The following is a 19,249-nucleotide window of genomic DNA, read 5'->3' as shown; positions in this document are numbered from 1 at the left end:
CAAAAGAGCAATGTAGCTTAATAAAATGAATATATACTAATTTTAATACTATGAGGTCAAAACACACTGAGGCTTCAAACTGATGTTAACTGTGTTCACAGCAGAATCTTTGTTCTAACAAACACAAAAGTATGTTAGTATCTCTGTTCCTGCTATTCCTCATTCCCTGAAAAATGTATGCATGCCGTCAGAAAAGCTTTTTTTTTTTTTTTTTTTTGCAAAGTGAAGGTAAGAACTCCTAGATGCCAGGTTGACAGTGGTGCCTTCATCCAGCTCAGCTGTAAACATGCTACAGCATAGTCTTTAGTTTCCTAATCTGACTTAACTGTTTTTTTTCCCCTCAGTGATCTGACACAGTTGTTCAATGTATTCTTTATTTCACTTCCTCTCCTGCCTTCTTTCCTGCCATGATGCCATCTGGAATATTAGCAACATACATCAGGATTTACCTTCATAATGACTCTGCATAATAGAAGTGGGTATTGGTAGTATAAGAAGGTTGAGGCCATAATCTAATACATTTAAATGCCATTTATGTCCCTAGCTGAAATGAAGAAAGTGTGAAAAATCAAGGTCCTTCTCATTTTTTGAGAATTTGAAGGAGCTATATTGGTGATATCTGCCCCTCTCCTCCCACCTGACTTTACAAAGGGAACTCCTGAGAAGCCGCTTAGGCAGAGTGGCTTCCTGAACACCACAGCCTGGGTCAGGACAGAACTTGGATGAACACGAAGGACCCTGTATGCATGAAGGCACTTATGTTCATAGCACCAAACGCAACCCCTGAACAGCCAGAGCCACAGGAGTTCCATGATTTCCATTGCACTGGGAGTGCTTGGCAATGCAGGACTGAAGCCCTGTGTGTGCTGTGCAGGACAGACAGAGTCTGAGGAATATGAGGAACTGGTGTATGCCAAAATCTTGGTGCTTAGAAACTTGCCAGCATTATTAGGAGGAATCTGGAATAAAAAAGATGAGTTTTTTACTAGTCTCCTCTAACTGTAACAACTTTCTTCTTCCTGTAGGGTACTGCTTTTTTCACATCTTGTCTTCGAATTATGTTGCTGAATGAGCAAGACTTCCTATGGCAAACAGCTGCTTTCCTCACAGAGTGCTGAGACAGCCCCCCCACCCCCTATGCTCTGTCTAACCTCCATCAAGAGTGAGGTAATTGCCTGTGGAAAATGTAGTAATTAGAGGTTAGCTCATGATGCAGACATACAAGGAAGGCTGCATTATGTCTACACCGATGACCTGGCTGGTTATCTTTCCTAACCTCCAAGTACCTGACTTGATGATTCAAATTCCGTCCTTTCTGTGCTTGGCGAAACAGACCCTGAAACTGGGCCAAAACACACCAATTTTTTTTTTGCAATCAAAATAACCCTATGTTGCAAAGGTTGGTTGTGCCCATATTTCCCAAGAACTGGGGAAAGGTCAATTGCCATAGAATTCAACAAAATTAAGTACATTCCTTTTTTAGTCTTCCATCTCTCCACATTCCTTAAAAATAAGCTGTGGTTTGGCTACGTAGGAGGATATGTACTCCTGTCAACTATGCATACAGCTTTGCTGATCCATCATCAAGGTGATTAAGAGCCATGGAAAAAGCTCACTACCCATGCTTTCATTTTACCTAGCAGGCATCTTGATAGCTGGCTAATTACCTGCTCCTTTAGCATTTTCATGCAGCCTCTTTTTGCCAATAGTTTATACTTCACTTTTTTAGAGCTGGCATTGGCATCTACTTTGCTGCCTGGGTAGCAGCATTAATGGTTCCAGTGCTCTGGACACCAGTCTGGCTTTGTCAGGTATGAGAAGAGACCACTCGAAGCTGCGGGTTAACTGTGCGTGGCTTTGACAGGCTTATCTCCTTGTGCTGTACATCAGTTCTCTTGTGCCTCTGAGAGAAGGACGAGGTGCATTAGCTGTTGTTTTGGATTGCAGAACAAATCCAGAATGTGCATGTGAATGTCAGTCAGGTTAAGAATGAAAGTCTTCATGAGTTAAGGTTGTTTAGCAACAAGTCCTTTAAAAAGTAGTATCTTTGAGACTTGCATCTGTCTAGCACCTGGGCAAGTTCTGCTCTGCTGCTGCACTCTTCAGAAATTTAGTCTGCTGAAAAAAACTCTGAATTTTGGAGTATAGGCTCTGGACCATCATCTCATGAGGCTGTTGGTGTCTTCCAATTTATTGAGAAATTCTTTGTTTTTCCTCTATCTCCAGAGGACTTTTTCCAGTCATAAGTCATGGAAAGAAATGCATGCTGTGGGTACCAAAAGCACCACTCCTTGCTTGGCAGAGCTGAGGCACACATACCACAGTCATTTCCTAGGTTTGATGTAGCCAGTGTCTATGTGACAGTGGTACAATGCCACTGATCATTTTCCTGCAGGCATATGACATGAAGTAATAGTTAGAAATTTCTAATACACTGTTGAACAATTTTCTGAAACCTATCCTTCTGCGAGTACCTTCTTTTATATTTGTGCTGGGCTCCTGTGTATTTGGTAAATGATAAATGTACATGAAAGTCTGTCAGCTCTGCATGTGGAGATAAATTTCACTGCACGCGGACAAGGCCTGCTTTCTGTCTTATGATATGATACTGATTCTCTAATGGCTGCATTGGTGGCAGATCTAGAATGTGCTTGAAAATTTAGCAGGTAGAGCTATTTCACAGCAAATGCTTTCAGCATAACTCCATCACTACCGTAAGTGGCACAATGCAAGCATCACCAGAGTGTTGTAATTATCTCGGAAGCAGCTTTTGCAGTGGGTAAGTAGTTCAGGGTGAGAATTACCCTTGAAAGAAATCCAATCCCATTAGGATAAGAAATGCAGAATTAAGGCATTAATTAAGGCAGAGTTTTAACTCTGCCCCATAGGGAAGCCAAGAAGAGAAATATGGAACAGCACAACTTTTATGAGACTTTAAAAAACAGTTTAATCGGGGACAATAAACCCTAAAATGCATTAATCACACTTCTTTGGTTATTGCACAGACCACGCGGCTTCCTTGTTTGGCAACAGAAGTCTTATAAATGCTACAGTGAGCATTAAATACTGTCTGATTTCTGTTGCTTTCTATTGGCTAATAAACACTAGTGAAGCAATATTTGCAGAGCTGCCTGTGCACTGCAAGGCCTTTGTATGCTCATAAAAAAAGAATTTGCTCAAACCTTTTTTGAAAAATCCATGCAAACCAATCTGTAACTACAACAGAAAGTTCCCCATGACTGTCACCACGTGCTAGTGCTTCAAGGTCCTTTTCATGCACGGATCTCAAAGCTTGTTACAAGGGGGAATTGGTAAGCAGATCATCTTACTCAGGATCTCATACTGCTGTCACAAGGGAAGTATCTGAGAGCCTTATGAGCTAAAATCATTAGCAGCAATATGCTAATGTCTTATGGGAACCTGTTATCCAGAACCAAGTAGGCTTCAGGAGTACATCAGGATCTTGGCAACCATCAGTAGTATTTGCTGCAATGAATACTGAGCAAATTGTGAGCACTTACACAGCCATCTCTGGGTGAATGCAACAGGCACGTGGGAAGCTAACCCTCTTTCAGGTCAGAAATTGTCTCCTTGTTCAGTTTGGACAGGAGGCTTTAAGGACTGTGTTTCTTCTTCCTACATCTGTTCCCTGGCCAGGTGGGACATGGAGGAATTATGCTTCCCTAACCACTCCAGTTTTTGAGGGATGGGGGTGAGCACAGGGATTAAACTGCTGGAATGAACAGTGAGAGTGCTCTGTAGACACTTGTGTGTTCAGTCCATTCCCTGTGGTCTCCTGGCTGTGGAGGTCTCCAGTGGAAAAATAGTAATAGGTTAAATTTCTGCCAGTGTCTGTGTTGAGACACACAGACACACACACTTAATTTTCTTGCACTATGGGACTAACCAAAGTAAAATACAAAGTGTAGTCACGTACGGTGTCATCTTTGGATGTCACAGTTGCAGAGCACCAGATCTGGTAAGCAAGCAAATGTGCTATGTATTGCAACAGTGGGACCACACATGTTTTTAAACAAGGGATTCCAGTAGTGTTGTTGAAATAACCAGAGCTGCTGCCAGCCTAAAAATTAATTTGGTTGGAAGGTGAAATCCTTATTTGCTCCAAAGGCTTTGTCTACCTAGCAAGCTGTTCTCTGCCTGTAACCCGTTTTTTGTTGACTTTGGTTGTGTAAGGACTCGATCGCTGCCTTAAGGGATTTACCATCATGTGGTTTTCATGGTGGGTGTGAGGCTCTGGGCAGCTTTTGACTCTTCAGAGTCTGATTATGAGCTGAATATGTACTATATGTTTGGGCTGTATATTTACAGGCCCTTCCCTGTGGCAATGCTGGGACTATGATAAGTGGGAGGAGGCCCACTAGAAATCTACTCAAGCAGGTCTAATTGTACGAAATAGAACGGCTCAGTAGAGTGGAAAATAGTCCTCATATATCTACTCGAAGAAGATAATGACCTTTTAAATAACAGAAGCAATTTTATTTCAATACCCCAATTACTCAGAACTCTCAAATGTCAAAGTGCTGGGCACTTTCAAAATAACTTAATTTAGACATTTATAGCACTTAGACACTGCTAGTTTCTTATCTAACCTAATTATGGGTTGTACAGGAAATTGCAAAGCATCCCAATTAATGTTATTTTTTATAGTGATACATAGAAGTGGCCTTTGCCATTTGCTGTTGTCATGTGCACAGTGATTTACTCATTTTGGCTTTTCAGTTAGTTTCCTGGCAGGACACAGCTCTTCTATTCTCTGCTCTTTGAGAGCAAGCAAGGAGGAAGCAGAGGTAGAAATGTGTGTAGCTATGCTTTTTCCCTGGGGGATTTGAAGGGCACATGTTCCAGTGAGAGCAGAGTGCCATTGCAAGGCAGGACTATTTAAGGGATAGAGGTGCCTTATAGAGTAATAACAGCTGGCTAACAACTTTGTTCATCCTCTCTGCTCTGAGTACTTAGGCCAGGATTCTCCATTTGCCTCTCTGCCACGGGACTAGTACAGTGGAATGAGGATTGTAAAGCTGCTTAACTGACTGCCTGAAAAACCTCTTCACAGACAGTGCTGTGCAATTTCCCTTCTAGTTCCTACACTTGGAGAGGAGAATTGGACGTGGAGGAAGTGGTGTAGCACCTCTGAGCGTTATTCACCAGCTCCTGGCTCCTTGTCTGCTTTTATGGTAGGGGGAGGACACATGGCCAGTTACCATGTTTGAAATTGATAACTGTTTCCCATCCCCCTCCCCTCCCCTCCCCTCCCCTCCCCTCCCCTCCCCTCCCCTCCCCTCTCCTCCTTTTTTCCTGTGGTGTCCTGGTTCTTGTGCTGTGCTTCCCTCCAGTGTCAAGAGAAAACTGTTAGCAGTCAGAGAATTTCCTGGAGGCCTTATTTTTCCTGAGGATAATCCAAAAGTATCGATGTTTAATTTCTTAAGGAAAAATTCGGAGCTATGTACTGTATCTGCTGTCAACTGTGCCCAAATGCCATTCAGAGGAAAGCAAAAGCCCCCAAAGGTTGTCTTCTCATGTGAGGTTCTCAATGTACAGAGCCATGATGTGCTGTCGTGTTCTCATTCACTTCCTTATTGTGAAATATTACTGCTGGATTTTAACTTGGCTTAACAACTAAAACAAAATCCAAGAAGGAAAGTTTGAGTTGAACTCAACAGCTTGTGTTGAAGAGGGCCACACAGAGCAGGCATGCAGGGAGGTGAGAAGTGCCTTTCCCCAGGGTTTTTCTCTATCCAGGCCCAGAACGCAGCTGAGCTTCCACACAACCTCCAGCTTCCCTGGTGGTAGGTGCAGGAGAGCCCCAGGCTTTGCGCATCAGGGAGAAATGTGACTGCAGTGACTAGCTGCTAGCTACTGAAATGAAATACCTAGCAGATACCAGCTGGAGGCTTTACAAGGGCTTCATTTCTGACTGGGGCTGTCAAAGACTGAAAAGACTCTGAGGATTTTGCAAACTTCCCTGCAGTGCTGGTGAGGAACGCCAGAGTTAACATAAAATGGCGGCAGGACTCTCGGCCTACCTATTGTTATTCTGTCAGAGCACATTGCTTCAAAATTTAGCCTCTCAGCAGAAATACTGGAGTATGCAATAGCTGCCAAATTTACTGAAAGGGGCTGAGGTAGCCAGAGAGAGGGGTTGTTTTGGAGCTATGGCATGTTTCGTGCGGGTGTTTCAGCAGGCTTTTTCCTTTGTGGCTGGTGCTCCAAATGGGATTTAGAAGCAACCTCAGAACCTGACCTACCCATTGCCTGAATTTCCAGGGCATGGTGTGTTAATAAGCATTTCCTCTGGAATAATTTGGTTACTCATTTCCAGAAAAGTAGTGTCAGGAATCATTTGTTCTTTATATGAAGAAAGCCTGACAGAATTGAGGTTGACAGAGTTGAGAGAATTCTTTTTTCAACCTTCCTTACACTAGACTTAGCAGTCTTCAAATATGAAGAAGGCTCGTAAAAGGAAAGGGAGAAGTTCTGTGTGTCTACTGCAGAAAGGCAAGAAGATATAGCTCATATGCTAGGAAACATTTTGAATGATTAGGGCTGTGGAAACAGTTCATGAGGAGAATATGGAACCCTATCACTTTAAGTTTCAGAGAACAGGTTAGAGCAGCCTCTACCACACTGAGTCAAGTTAAGTCAGGCTGAGTTGGTCCAAGCTTGAGAACAAGTGATGGACTAGCTGACACCTCAAATTCAGTTCCATCTTTACTTTACTTTCTCTCTCTCTCTCTTTTTTTTTTTTTTCTGAGGGAAATAATACAAACTTGGTGTCTTCAGTTCTTCAGCTGACATGCAGTCTTTCTATCTGCTTTACCTCACAACCAAGGTAAATAAAATGGAGACATACTAAGTGTTGAACAAAGCATACCAAATAAGAATATTTCAGATGTGCAAGAAACTCCAAAGAACAATTGCTATCTGCTAGAATTTAGGATTTCTTATGTTTTCACCCTGGCAAGTTAGACTGAAGCCCCAAAAGATCTTTGCATCCTGATATTGCTCACCAGAGGTGTTTTGGAGAAGTCCTAAAAAACAAACGCACATACACAAAAAACAACCAACCAACCAAAACAAAACAACACAAAGCAAAACAAAACAAAACAAAATAAAAAAATAATTTGATCTGCGTATCAAATAACAAATAAGACCTCATCTGGTTGAGTCCTCCTATGGCCAAACCCTAGCTAAGGACACAAGTTGATTGAACTTCTTAATGAAGAGAACCCCACAATTAAGTTACAGTTATTCTAAACCAAATAATTTGCTTGTAATTACAGATATAACATTCCAGCCACACCTACCAATTAGAAAGTTGTAATAAAGAGTGATAAAACACCCCTTCCCTGGGCTGCAGAATCAACCCCCACACGGCCTGTGACACTAATATGATTTACTCCTATTTGCTGATGGAGAATTCTGGCAATAAAATTTAATGTGGAGGAACAAGGTGCATTTAACCAAAGCTGTAAACATCTCTAATTTTGTTTAAAGCTATAGGGTGCAGTACATTAATGTTTAACAATCTGACACTAAGTCTGTGTGAAGCTAATAGAGCTGTATTTGTTAAAATTTCAGCACTGGGCCATGTTTTACCAATGACAACAGAAGGAGTAACCAAAATTGTGTGACTCAGCAGACTCCAATTGTTACTAAATACAGTATTTAGAGTCTTCATGGAAGCTCCTGTCATAAAAGAGCAGTGGACCACATTCAGCTCTGCTGCTGTTCTGCTATAGCCAGAGGGAGTTAGGCCAGAGTGAATTCTGCCTTGTGTTTCCTGCTAAAAGGAGCTAAACCCAACTCATTCTACATTTCTTCCATTAAAGCCCATTACACTTGGTGAAACTTTCTTCTCTGTATTCTTTCAAGTGAGTTGTTTTTAAACTTAAAGGTGTACAATTAATTTTAAGGGACAGGATGATGTTTTACTTTCTCCAACAATATGACCCTCCTTTCACTTGGAAAGTCTGTTGCCTTTCTGGATTCTGTTGTCATCTGAAGTCAGTCACAAATGGAAAACTTTTTAAAACCTTGGGATTTTCTGCAGAATGAAAAAGTCAATTACCATCTCCTTGGATTGTCTAAATGTCAAGTATGAGATGAAAACATGTCTTCGTATCATTCTCTAGCAAGCAATAAATCCTACAAAGACTGAGAGAACTTATCTCAGCAAAAAAAGTAATTTATTTAGCTCAATTAACTATTATTATGGGGAATTAGATATGAAGCATAAACAAGAATATATAAAATATTAATACACAAAGAATGGTCTTCATTAAAATACTGGCTATAAACATACAGTAGAGGACTTTTCTGAACAATGGGCATAATGGCCAGTTGTATGTAAAAGCAATGTTCATATTACCAAACTTTAAAAAGTTTTTACAACTAAGTGATCAAATTATTAAGGTGTTAGGGTTGTATTTTTAATTCCAAAGGAATTCCTAATAAGTTCTATACCTTTCTAAGTTCTTCCTTATAGCTGTCTACCTAACAGATGCTGTTTTCTCTGAATATTCAGTCAAACTCTGTCTGGTCTCTGAATGTTTGATGACTTTTTAGCACCAATTTTTTGGTCAATGAGTTGATTCCTCTTGCCGGTGAGAGCTCATCAGAGAATAAGGAAAGACATTATGCCATTTTCTTGGGTGATTAAATTCCTGGGGTAATGAGAAGGTGAAACAAACCCAAATATTTAAAATGCAAATAATTACTAGCAACAAACCTGTTGATAAAAACTGGCTTTAGTTTGGAAAGAACTGCTTTGATGAGGAGGTAGGGATGGAATTAGTACTATACATAATGGCCAGCCTGCCAAGCCTTTCTTAAATTCTTCTTTTATAGAAGAGGTTTTTAACTAGCATGGAAGCAAATGACTACATTTTATATCTACCCACCCTGACTGCAAGGTAACTTTTTATATATGCCACGTAATCTGCACCTCCATTCAAGAAAAGTTAAAAAGCAGTTGACAGAGATTTGCTTACTCTGGGGGAACCCTCCAAAAGGCAGGGGTATGCTCTGTCCCTTTGTCATGTGTCCCCCTTCCTGCATTGCTACTGCTGCCCTCTGCTCTCACATGCTAATTGAGAGTAGCATCATGAGTGCTACTATAAGGGTTCCTAGCTGTGCTCTGAGCCCTGGAATGAAGTTGCTGTATCGCTAAATAGCTTGACCTGTGAAGGAGGAAGCTACTTGGATCACCTTGATTAAGATTTTCAAAATGCAAGGGCTGCAAGCACTATTCCAAAATCCACACTTATGCTGCTGAATCTGTGGCCTGTCAAGGGGCTCGGCACATGCCGAACATCAGATCTTGAGGAGCTGATAGTAAGATAAAGAGCCCATGCTTTTCTCTTTCCTGCATTAACTCTGTGGTTACTCAAGGGCTAAAGCTTCCTGAGGGCTGAAAGGCGTTGGATGTCCAATCCCTGACCTTGAGTGGAAATTGGGCATTGCAAATTTAGGAGCTTGAAAATACCAATCCAGCTATCCTTCATGGCTGACGTGCCTGGGATGCCAGAGAACATCCCATTTTCATGAATGTGTATCATAGGAAAAGGAAAAATCCCTTCTCAGTTAACAAGAGGGGAAGCAAGAGGAAGAGTATCTTGTGCTCTCACAGTAGACTCAGTTCCCTATCTCCCAAGCCCTGGCCTTCCAAAAGAAACAACTCCAAGATAAGTGAGCAGGGTGTTACAGTCTGCTCCATACTAAAGGAGATGCTCTGTGATTTTTCCTCCATGTCACTTCACATCATAGCAGCTCACTAAGGTAGGCCACAGGAGGACTCTTTTGCAGGTTTAGGAGCACCAGTCTAGAGCAAGGCCAAAAAGCATCCCAGTTCTGTGGAAGTCTCTTGCTATCAAGTTTTTCCTATCCCCAACCAGAACTAAAAAAAAAAACCATCAAATCCCGGAAAATGTTCCCAAGCTATAAATATTCTTCCTCAAATTGATATGGTTTAACTAGGAGTGTTTCCTTTGGATTATTTTGGTGTTTGATTTTAAGCACTGAAGAAGGGCTTTACTAAAGGTAATGTAAGTTGTTAAATGCAATGTCATTTAGAAAGAAAATATAGAAACCAAACCTTTTGATAACTATTTTGGGGGGACAAAAGGCTGAAAAAGTGATTCTAGCTTTCCTTTCACTGTGAAAAAAAAAAAAAGTCGCAGCTTTACTGAATTATTATTTTTTATGGGATAAACAGCAGCAATTTGATGAATTTCCTGATGAATGGTCCTCATCTTGAGATGCAGGCTGATGTGCATGGATCCTGCCACTAGTCCTTCTGAGGCTTGCTCAGATGTCCATGTTTGCAGCTGGACTTGTTGCATTAGTGTCAAAGAAGGAATAATGATTAACATTGAAAATGCCCCAGGTGGAACTTAGTCCCCTTTTAAATGGGGGAGAGGAAGGGCAAACACTACAGGGGTGGGGTGTCTCTGGGTGTCACTTGTAGACCAGCTGCTTTTTCTATGATTACTTTCAACTACATTTTGTATAAAAGTCTCATAGAATAATAGAAGCACGTGAACGGCAATAAAAAAAATATGGACATTTGTATGATCTTTATAAATAAACAGCACAGCAAGAATTAAATAGAACACAGACAAAGGACAATTATACAGGCATGAACTGTTACAGCTTGTTCTCCTCAAAGAGTATCTGTGCGTAGACTGTCGTACTGGGAATGCCTTTGGCTTCCTGAATTGGCTTCATAAGTTCAAGTTCAGCGTATGTTAAATTCTCCTCTGCAATTTTTGGCTAGGAAACAAACAACAAATTACAGTTACAATGTCATTATCGTTGAATGTAAAAGTCATTTCAAATATTCTATAGAATGGGGTGTATTTCTTCTCTCACACATGCTAGTTCTACTCTGCTCATAATAAGCTTACTCTGCACCAAAGTTAGTTCAAATATGATGAAATAAAAATATTTTTTAAAAAGGAAACATTTAAGGAAATAGGAGATAGGATTTTTAGCTTCATGTCCAATTTCTCCTTGTTTCTTAAACATTGATTGCTTTAATTTGACAGTTCAAATAGTGCACATTTGAAAGATGTCTATTAGCAACATTTGGTCACTTTTATCTTACATTTCCCAATTTAATTTTAATTATTCACAAATTCCACAATTTGAAATATATGTGCCAGATTTGCTTGCCAGTTACATCTTTAATCACTGACAGTCACAGTACCTCTCATTATGTTTCTTAACAGAAAAAGCGTGTTAATGTTCTGCATAAGGTGGCAAAAAAATGGGTTGAGTTGTTACTGTCATTCCAGGGGGATTTCTTCACTTTCGTAAATTGCTGTGGCTCTGTTGTCCTCAAATTTAAGACTAAAATGGACTATTTAAAAATATATATATACAAAAAAATCAGCCATGCAGTTTGTTGCAGTCACAAAATTCTACCTTATAGAAAAGTTTGCATTTCTAAGACCAAGAAAGGCTTTGCCAGTTGTTAAATTGAAAACTAACTCAAAGTTCATAAACCAAGGTTTCCATACGGTATTTAAGCCTTATAATGAAAAAAAAAAAAAAAAGTATTTTCCAATGGCAAGTTTCCTTAAGTTTTATTTACCGCTATTTATTCCCTTAACATAAATGATTCCTGTTTCCTTGAAATGTGCTTGAATAATTATTATATTGTCTTCTGGCTAAAAAGATAAACATCTGATATCCTCTGAAATCAGTCCCTGTGCTCCCCTGCTTCCTGTCTTTTGCACTTTTCTGGAATCCTTTCATTTTGCCTTGACGGTTGCTCACTCTCTACATTTCAGATTGTTTCCCTCTGGGTGGATCAGCTTACAATTTTCCAGCATAAATTTAATCTTATTTCTTCTATGTAGATCTGATCCTGAAATACTTTGTGCAGCTGCTGCTGCAAGGAGTATCACTGAAGTCAGCTGATTGTACATGAGTAAAGACCATCTGCAGGGCTCTGTGTCTGCAGGACTGTAATCTATGCACTTCTTCACATTGTCTTCCCCACCTTGCATGGGTAGTCCTGTTTGCTCTCAGCTTCTGGTCCTCATTCACTACTACATGCTCCACTGTTAACCACACAAAACTTCCTGTTTTTGTGCATTTCTCTGCTGTTATGATGTAAAAGGACTTCCTGTAGACTGCAACCTGATCTCATGTAACACAGAAAGAAAGTCACATTTCTTTGTTCAAATATTGGGAGTGAACTAAAACACATATAGAAATCCATACTATCCTGTCTTAGAGTTAAAATAAAAAGTTAGAGAAAATCTGTCAGCTGCTCTGATTAATTATTTTTTTTTACATCTCTTTTCTTTATAGCCTGAAAGTATCTAGGCATTTGGTTTTGCCTTTTTTGATATGTTAAAGATTCCTTTTAAGACTTCAAAGCTATATCTACCTATCTTTCCAGTAGGAAGTATGCCAGCTAAATGTAGAATCTAAGTTGATGCTGGACATTGCAATAAAACCAGCAAATACTGAAGATTTTATTCTCAGTGTGGGATAGCAGATCTAGCCTCTATTTGAAGGTAACAGGAGTTTTACTACTGACTTCAGTGGAAGTCATCTCAGCCCCTGAACATCATGATATGATGCACACAAAAAGTATCCTAAAAACATATCTGATAAAACTTTCCAAACAAGCTATTGATCACTGCCAGAGTAAAACTCCACATTTCCTAGGACTGACCCAGTACACCTTTTGAAGTAGAACTATTTTCATTGTTCTGTAGAAATCAGTTGCTCAGGGCATGCTAAATCTGTATATGCTTTCTTCTTTGCTGTTTAATTGCATTTCATATTATGTTTCCATTTAGAAAATGTCACGTCCTAAAATAGCCACCTCAACGCCCAGCTCATGTAAATTTTAGAACTAAGGTTTATGAAATCATATTGGCCAGGTGTTTTATTGTGTTAACGCAAAATTGCATTGTTTTCCAGTGTAGATTATCTCTTTATTCTTACTTTATTCTATTTATGTTTGGATATGAAAAATAACACTAGATTCCCCAAAACAGGTCATTGGGCAGTAGTGGCTGATGTGTTGTTTTCATACATTTTTATGATGTTCCTATAGTAAACATAATTTAATAAAACCAAAACACACTAAATAAATAATTGCATCTAGAAAAGCAATAAAACCAAATAAAAATTAGTACTTTCATAAGTGGAAAAGGTACTTCAATTACTGCTACAAGCAACAGCACACCATAAAATGTGTAGAATAATTTCCCTTATGCATATTTCTAGTATGTAATAATTTGATTGAAAATATGAGGAAACACACAGGAGGTTCAAAATTGTGAAGGGTATACAGTTTTCAGCGAAGGATGTGTAATAACAGTGCATGGAAGCCAACGCTACTATAAAGTACGTATGGTAGCCAGGGTTGTTTTTTCATGCGCTTTTCTGTACTTCATTTATCAACCATATGTTTAATTTAATTTTGATGGTTTGTTTGTCCAAAAACAATTTTTTTGAACAGGCAGGGAAAGAAAACTAATTCTATGATTTCATCTCTCATTTGGATTGGATACCATTTTGGCAATGTCAGCCTGGAATCCTGCCACCACCTCCTTTTTAGAACAACAGGGTGACTTTAATAACTGATCTTAGAGGTGGAACTGATACTAGGACAGAAGAGGAAGAGACAGCAAATGACTGGCTGTTCGCCTCTTTCTTTCCATCCCAGCTCTTCATCTAGGGGGTCATTGGGATTTCTATGGCTACAATGTCGTTTCCTAAAAAATTACATCATTGTTCTTAAATTATATTGAAATGATTTATTCAAATAGAGTTCTTTTCCAAAGTGACATTTCTAGATGTAGACTTTATCTTGTGCATCTGTTTTCGTCTTGTCTTGGGATCATACCCTTTGAAGAAATATAAATTAGGAAGAGTCATCATTTTCCAGTGTATCTTCTGGCAAATGCAAAATGATTCTTCTTCCAGATCTCTTCCAGTTTAATTTTAGTTTATTCCAGTCACAGGGCTTCCCTTGGGCAACTATGTGAAATAATTCAGTTATAGGAACATTTTCTCAAAAAACAATCTGCAAAGTCTATCACGTGAATATCTAAAAGAAACTTAAATGTGTGCATACTCAGTTTTGTTTTTATTGGGTTTGTCCAGTATATAAATGTGTTAGAAAAGACCTGGAAGGGTTGAGATTTTAATGAAAATTACTCTGATTTTTATGTCATAATTACCAGGAATGTCAATTTTGCTCTTCCTTGGCTTAGCTGGGTTGTTCTTGGCAGCATCAAGGATGTTTACTGTGAGAACTGTCAGACTGAAAGTTTTTAAGTTTTAACTAAAACCACTTTTATCCAAATTTGTAAATAGGTATAGATAAAACAAGCAAATAATAACCTCATAATTTAACTTGTCTGGAAAAGCAACTGCTGCCAGCTTTCACTCATGGATTGCTGTAGTCTTGCTCTTCCATGACCTCAACAGTTATTGTGAAAATGACAAAATGGATGTGAGTTTCTAATTTAAAAAAAAATAATAATCCCCTGATTCTAGCTTACTATCAAATTAAGCAGACAAGGGCTCGCTTGCCTATTCACTTCAGTCTTAAATACTTAATTGACTACTACTGCAGATATTTGCCTTGGAATTCAGCGTCTATATGATTGCATGTGATGGAGTTGTTTGGGATATGATGCAGAATGACTTTAATTAGGGATGAGAGTAAGAAAATTACGCTTATAGACCAAATTGACTTGTCACCTTTTATGTTTTTGGGCTTTAACAGGCATATTTCAAGAAAGTTCCAGTCAAGAATTTAACAATTCCTGCAGAATTCCTGTAGAAACATTAAAAACGAAACCCTACCCTCACTGCCAGGTCCCGTGCTTGTGGGTGAAAAGGATTAGGTCAAGCCTTGCCAATTACGCATGTTGCTGCTCTGAGTGCCAGTACAGGGGAAATTGTCACCTATGGCCTAGCCACACTGCTGTTGGGTGCACGCTGCAAGAAGCGCAAACTGGAAGAGTATGGAGTCAAGAGGTGGTGGTGAGGTTTGTTTGGCACAGTCTCTAGCAATTGTGCCTTTCTCCAGGCTGCAGTGACACGATGTAGGTCTCTCTTAGCAACAACATGCTGCAACTACCATTTTTCCTCTCCCTTTCTTTTGCATAGTCCAAACTCAGAGTTTGGGCCTTTTCCATTTCATATCTGAGACACTGTGTTTTGTATTCACACTCTGTACACCGCTCCCCAGGGAAAGCGCTGATACTGTCCCGATGGCACAGCTCGGGAGCGCCTGAGCACACAGAATCAGACCGTGCCCAGGCAGAACTCTGCAGGCCAACAGGGTGGGCTCAGGCATGGGGGCAGACTGTTGCTTGCTCTCTGTGGGAATACCCTGATGAGAGAGAACTATGTGCTGCCTAAGGAACAGGGGCTAGCTTTGGAAGAGAGGGACTTCAAATGACTTCTGCAGACTTTTGCGAAAAACTGAGCTAGATCTGCAAGATGAATTATTTCCTCAGAAATGCAACTGCTGGCTAGTAAGAGCTCTGGAATATCAAGAGAGCCATTGTGCTCTCCGTGCCAAGGCTGAGAAATATGACATTGGAAAATCGTGGAGTAGGAAGTATGATTTTTGGTGGCACTATCAGTTAAAAAGAAGGATGGTTTCTTTCCACTAAGATGTCTGGTTTTTAATCCCTAGAAGAGGCTTCATCACTGGAAACAATGTCTGTGTCAATTTTTGAACCCTCTTTCAGCACTGCATCTAAATTTTGCTTTTAAATCCCACAGAAGTTACGATAAAAACATCGGGGACAAAGACAAAGGTGATTCACTAAGTCCATTGAATCATTTTATTTTAAAGAAACAGAATCCCATAAATATAGGGCTGGAAGTGTTTATATGGAGTTAGTCAGTCCATCTTTCTTCATTAACAGAATTAAATGTACCTGGCAGAAGTTTGTCCAGCCTGTTTTAACAGCTTTTGCAGAATAGTCCCCTTTGTTAATGCTGTATTCCTTTTACAGCTGCAGAATTACTCCTAGATTCTGAACCAAACCAACATTGCTGGAAATCAGGATTATTTCTCTTTATCCTTCAGAAAGGTTCAAGGACACATTTTTTACTCCAAAGGTGTTATCGCACAAAAATCATCTGCTGTGGGACTTTGTAAATACACAATCCTTGGCTCAATTCAAGCAAGAGCTTTTCTGTATTTACACAAACTGTTCCTTCTTGGGGCTGAAGATAGCAATGCAGGATCTGAATGTGAAAGCAGGCATAACTCAGATGTTTTGAATATGTTGTATTCTGAGTTTCAACTTGAACATTTAAATGATATTCATGAAGAAATGTTCCTATGGACTTCTCACATCCTAATGAAAGACTGATAAAAAAGGATTATTTATCTGACAGAGAAAAGAATTATGTGGACTGGATGAAAATATTCAAGAATCGCAGGGAGTCAAGAAAAAAAGTTCAATTCTTCTTTGTATATCATATGTAAAATGTTACTTGAAGTCTGTGGAGATCAATAATGCCTTGAGAAATTGAGGACTTAAATCACAGATTGTTACATGTTGTGGAGAAAACAACTCTTCTAACAGAGGGTGGCATAGCTTTTAATTTAAAATCATGCAGGCAAAAAGGAGACCCGATTGTTCTCAGATCTGAAATATATGTGGTTACTGAACAGTATTTCACTTTCTTTGTTTTCTTAAGGAAAGGGACAGTGGTACCTGCACGTTAAGACTATTCAGGAATTCTACTAGTCATGCAAAAAGCTGACTAGCCTACCTTTCCTGGCTAGCTAGCTTGGTGAATAGGTATAAGACTGGCTTGAATGATGTAGTACTTAATTGTAAGATGAAAAAGAGATCATTTACTTGCACATCTAGACCCTTCCCCAAAAGGACTCCAAGTCACTGGTTCTGATATACAGTGGGTCTGCTTGCTTATTGGTACTCCTGAAACCAAAAAGTTTAAACGATTTTTCAGATGAAGGAACTTCAGCTTCTGGGCAGCTCTAGGAGCACCCTTCTTCATTGCTTGATTCGGGAGTATACACTGATGTAGAACAATGAGCTAAATGTGAAAATAAGCTTAATTTTGCTGAATACACGCAGAAGAGACCAAATCATGTCTTCTCAGTTCCACAAGTGTCAAACACCCGTCAAGCTCCTGCTCAAAACAACACGCTTCTGCCTCACAGACACAGCAGAAGCACTTTGGTTGAATGCTTGCAGATCCAGGCTTTCACACGCTTTTCTGCTGAGTAAGCGCTTCCAGTGCAGGGACTGTCCTGACATGCACTGGCTGGCACTCAGCACATTGTCAGCACTTAGCCTATAATGATAAATAAGGATGGGATTTTTCAAAACTGGGGTGGGTGGGGAAGAGAGAGAGAGGAAAAAAAAAAAAAGAAAAAATCTGAGTGTTTTATTTCTGATACATCTGTAAAAGCTAGGAATCCAGATCTCTGAGCTGTCACCAAAATGACTTCCAGAAATTTCCCTCAATCTTAGGTAACCATAAGCTCTTCCTGTTTCTCAAGTAGCTTTTACATAATCATCATCAAAAGAAAATCTCAACAATCATGTAGCACCAGGCCTCCAGTGATCCAAACCATGCTGAGACAAACAGTGCTGTCTGTGTTGCATGAGCTGTGGGTAGTGGGATGCTTCTCAGAAATAGCTCCAATATGGTCTCTGGAAAACCTCTGATCCAGAAGTCACACAGGACCAATGCGTATTCTGTGCTGGGTAACAGGAGAAGCCAGATACGCTCTGGTAAGGAGATTCGTCAATGCAGGAGCTGCTGAAGCCAAATTGTATGTACTGTGTGCTTTACGTTTACAACATGTTCAAAGAACTAGACCCAAGGGGATCATTTATAATATGGGATGCATTTATCTGATTTCAAAGTGGGATGATTTCTGACTTGGCAGAAGCCGCATAAGTCAGAGGCAGAATCAGGAAGATTCCCTATATCCTGTCTTATCTGTGCAGGTAGTCTTTCCCTTAAAGTTTAATGTGAAGATGATGAAGTCAACAAAAAATTTGCATATGTAAAGATTGCAGAATTTGGTCTAACTTGAAATCAAATTATTTCCACTAGCTCCACACAAGATCTTCTAAAAGTTTGGTGATGCAAACCTTCATGAAGACACTGAAACCTTTTCATTTAGATGTTCTGCACCTAAAACTCTTGGGCTATGACAACGAATCTCTAGGAGGCAATGAAAGGCTTACCAGAAAATTCGTTTGAGGAAGTATAAGATTTGTCTCTACCAACTCAAAGGGCTAAGTACTTAAGGCTCTAGTGGAACAGCCCTTAGAGAGACAGATTTGTGAGCCCCTAGAATTTTTCGTCTTCCTAATGACTCTCTGTGCTTCTTACATGCTATAAAAACCATCCCTTTTTGCATTTCAGCATCTCTATTTCCTTTGATCTGTACACATTTCTCATTGATGCTAATAGAGAATGACACTGATGGGAATATTTTTGCAACAAGGGGAGCATAGAATTCTTGTTCTGGCTAAAGCAAAAGCAATATGACATAAGCGGAGTTTTTAAAAGACTTTACTCAAGGCTGTGCAACTGAACATGATATTAGGCTTTCTCTTTTTTTTAATTTTCATTGAGATTATGTCCATATTTTATCCAGGTTATTGTATTCTTGTAAAATTATACTGCAATCCACTCTAGCATGTTAACAACAAAAGAAATTCTCTAGCTTATTATAAACATCTTTCAGGAAACCAGAAGCACATGTCCTCTGGAAATAATTTTGCTGGTATTTAGGTTATTACAAAAATTTTCCCAAAACACTGGAATTATTTTGTAATGTTCCCTTATACTCAAACTTGTTTGCTTAGGTTTTCTAGAATATTCTCCTAGTGTGGTATCTTCTTTGGATTGCAATGGGAAGCTGCAGAAGAAGTCCAGATACTCAGCAATTTGAGTCTGGCTTTCCAAGGGCTATTACCTAGCAACTATGTAAAATCTGTAAAAAAAAAAAAAAACTAGTGCAGACAGCAACTCTGAAATAATTGCAGTTGAAAGGAAAAAAATCTCTTATCCTGCAGAAAGTTGGCAGGGTGGCGATAACATTTTTTCTTGCCCCAAAGCAGATTGAAAATTTTAAATCTGAGAAATTTTTGTGAATTAAGAAAATGAGGAGACGTGCTGAAACCAACAAAATGTTCCATTTTGATGAATTTGAATTCTGTAATTGTTACCATTTCATATC

The 19,249-nt window shown here is 39.4% G+C and overlaps 1 protein-coding gene across 1 annotated transcript in view; it reads right to left on the bottom strand.

Annotated features, from left to right (window-relative positions):
• Positions 1–10,580: 10,580 nt before the first annotated feature.
• VSTM4 (V-set and transmembrane domain containing 4) overlaps positions 10,581–19,249 on the bottom strand; it is a 33,835-nt gene continuing 25,166 nt past the window's right edge. The window contains 1 exon segment of the mRNA XM_035539116.2: positions 10,581–10,791. Coding sequence (XP_035395009.1) covers positions 10,666–10,791 — 126 coding nt within the window. The 3' untranslated portion in view covers positions 10,581–10,665.

The sequence above is a fragment of the Cygnus atratus genome, chromosome 7 (genome assembly GCF_013377495.2).
Source record: "Cygnus atratus isolate AKBS03 ecotype Queensland, Australia chromosome 7, CAtr_DNAZoo_HiC_assembly, whole genome shotgun sequence".
In the NCBI taxonomy this organism is placed as follows: domain Eukaryota; kingdom Metazoa; phylum Chordata; class Aves; order Anseriformes; family Anatidae; genus Cygnus; species Cygnus atratus.
Note: the sequence above shows the minus strand (reverse complement) of the source record. Positions and strands in the feature narration are given on the sequence as shown.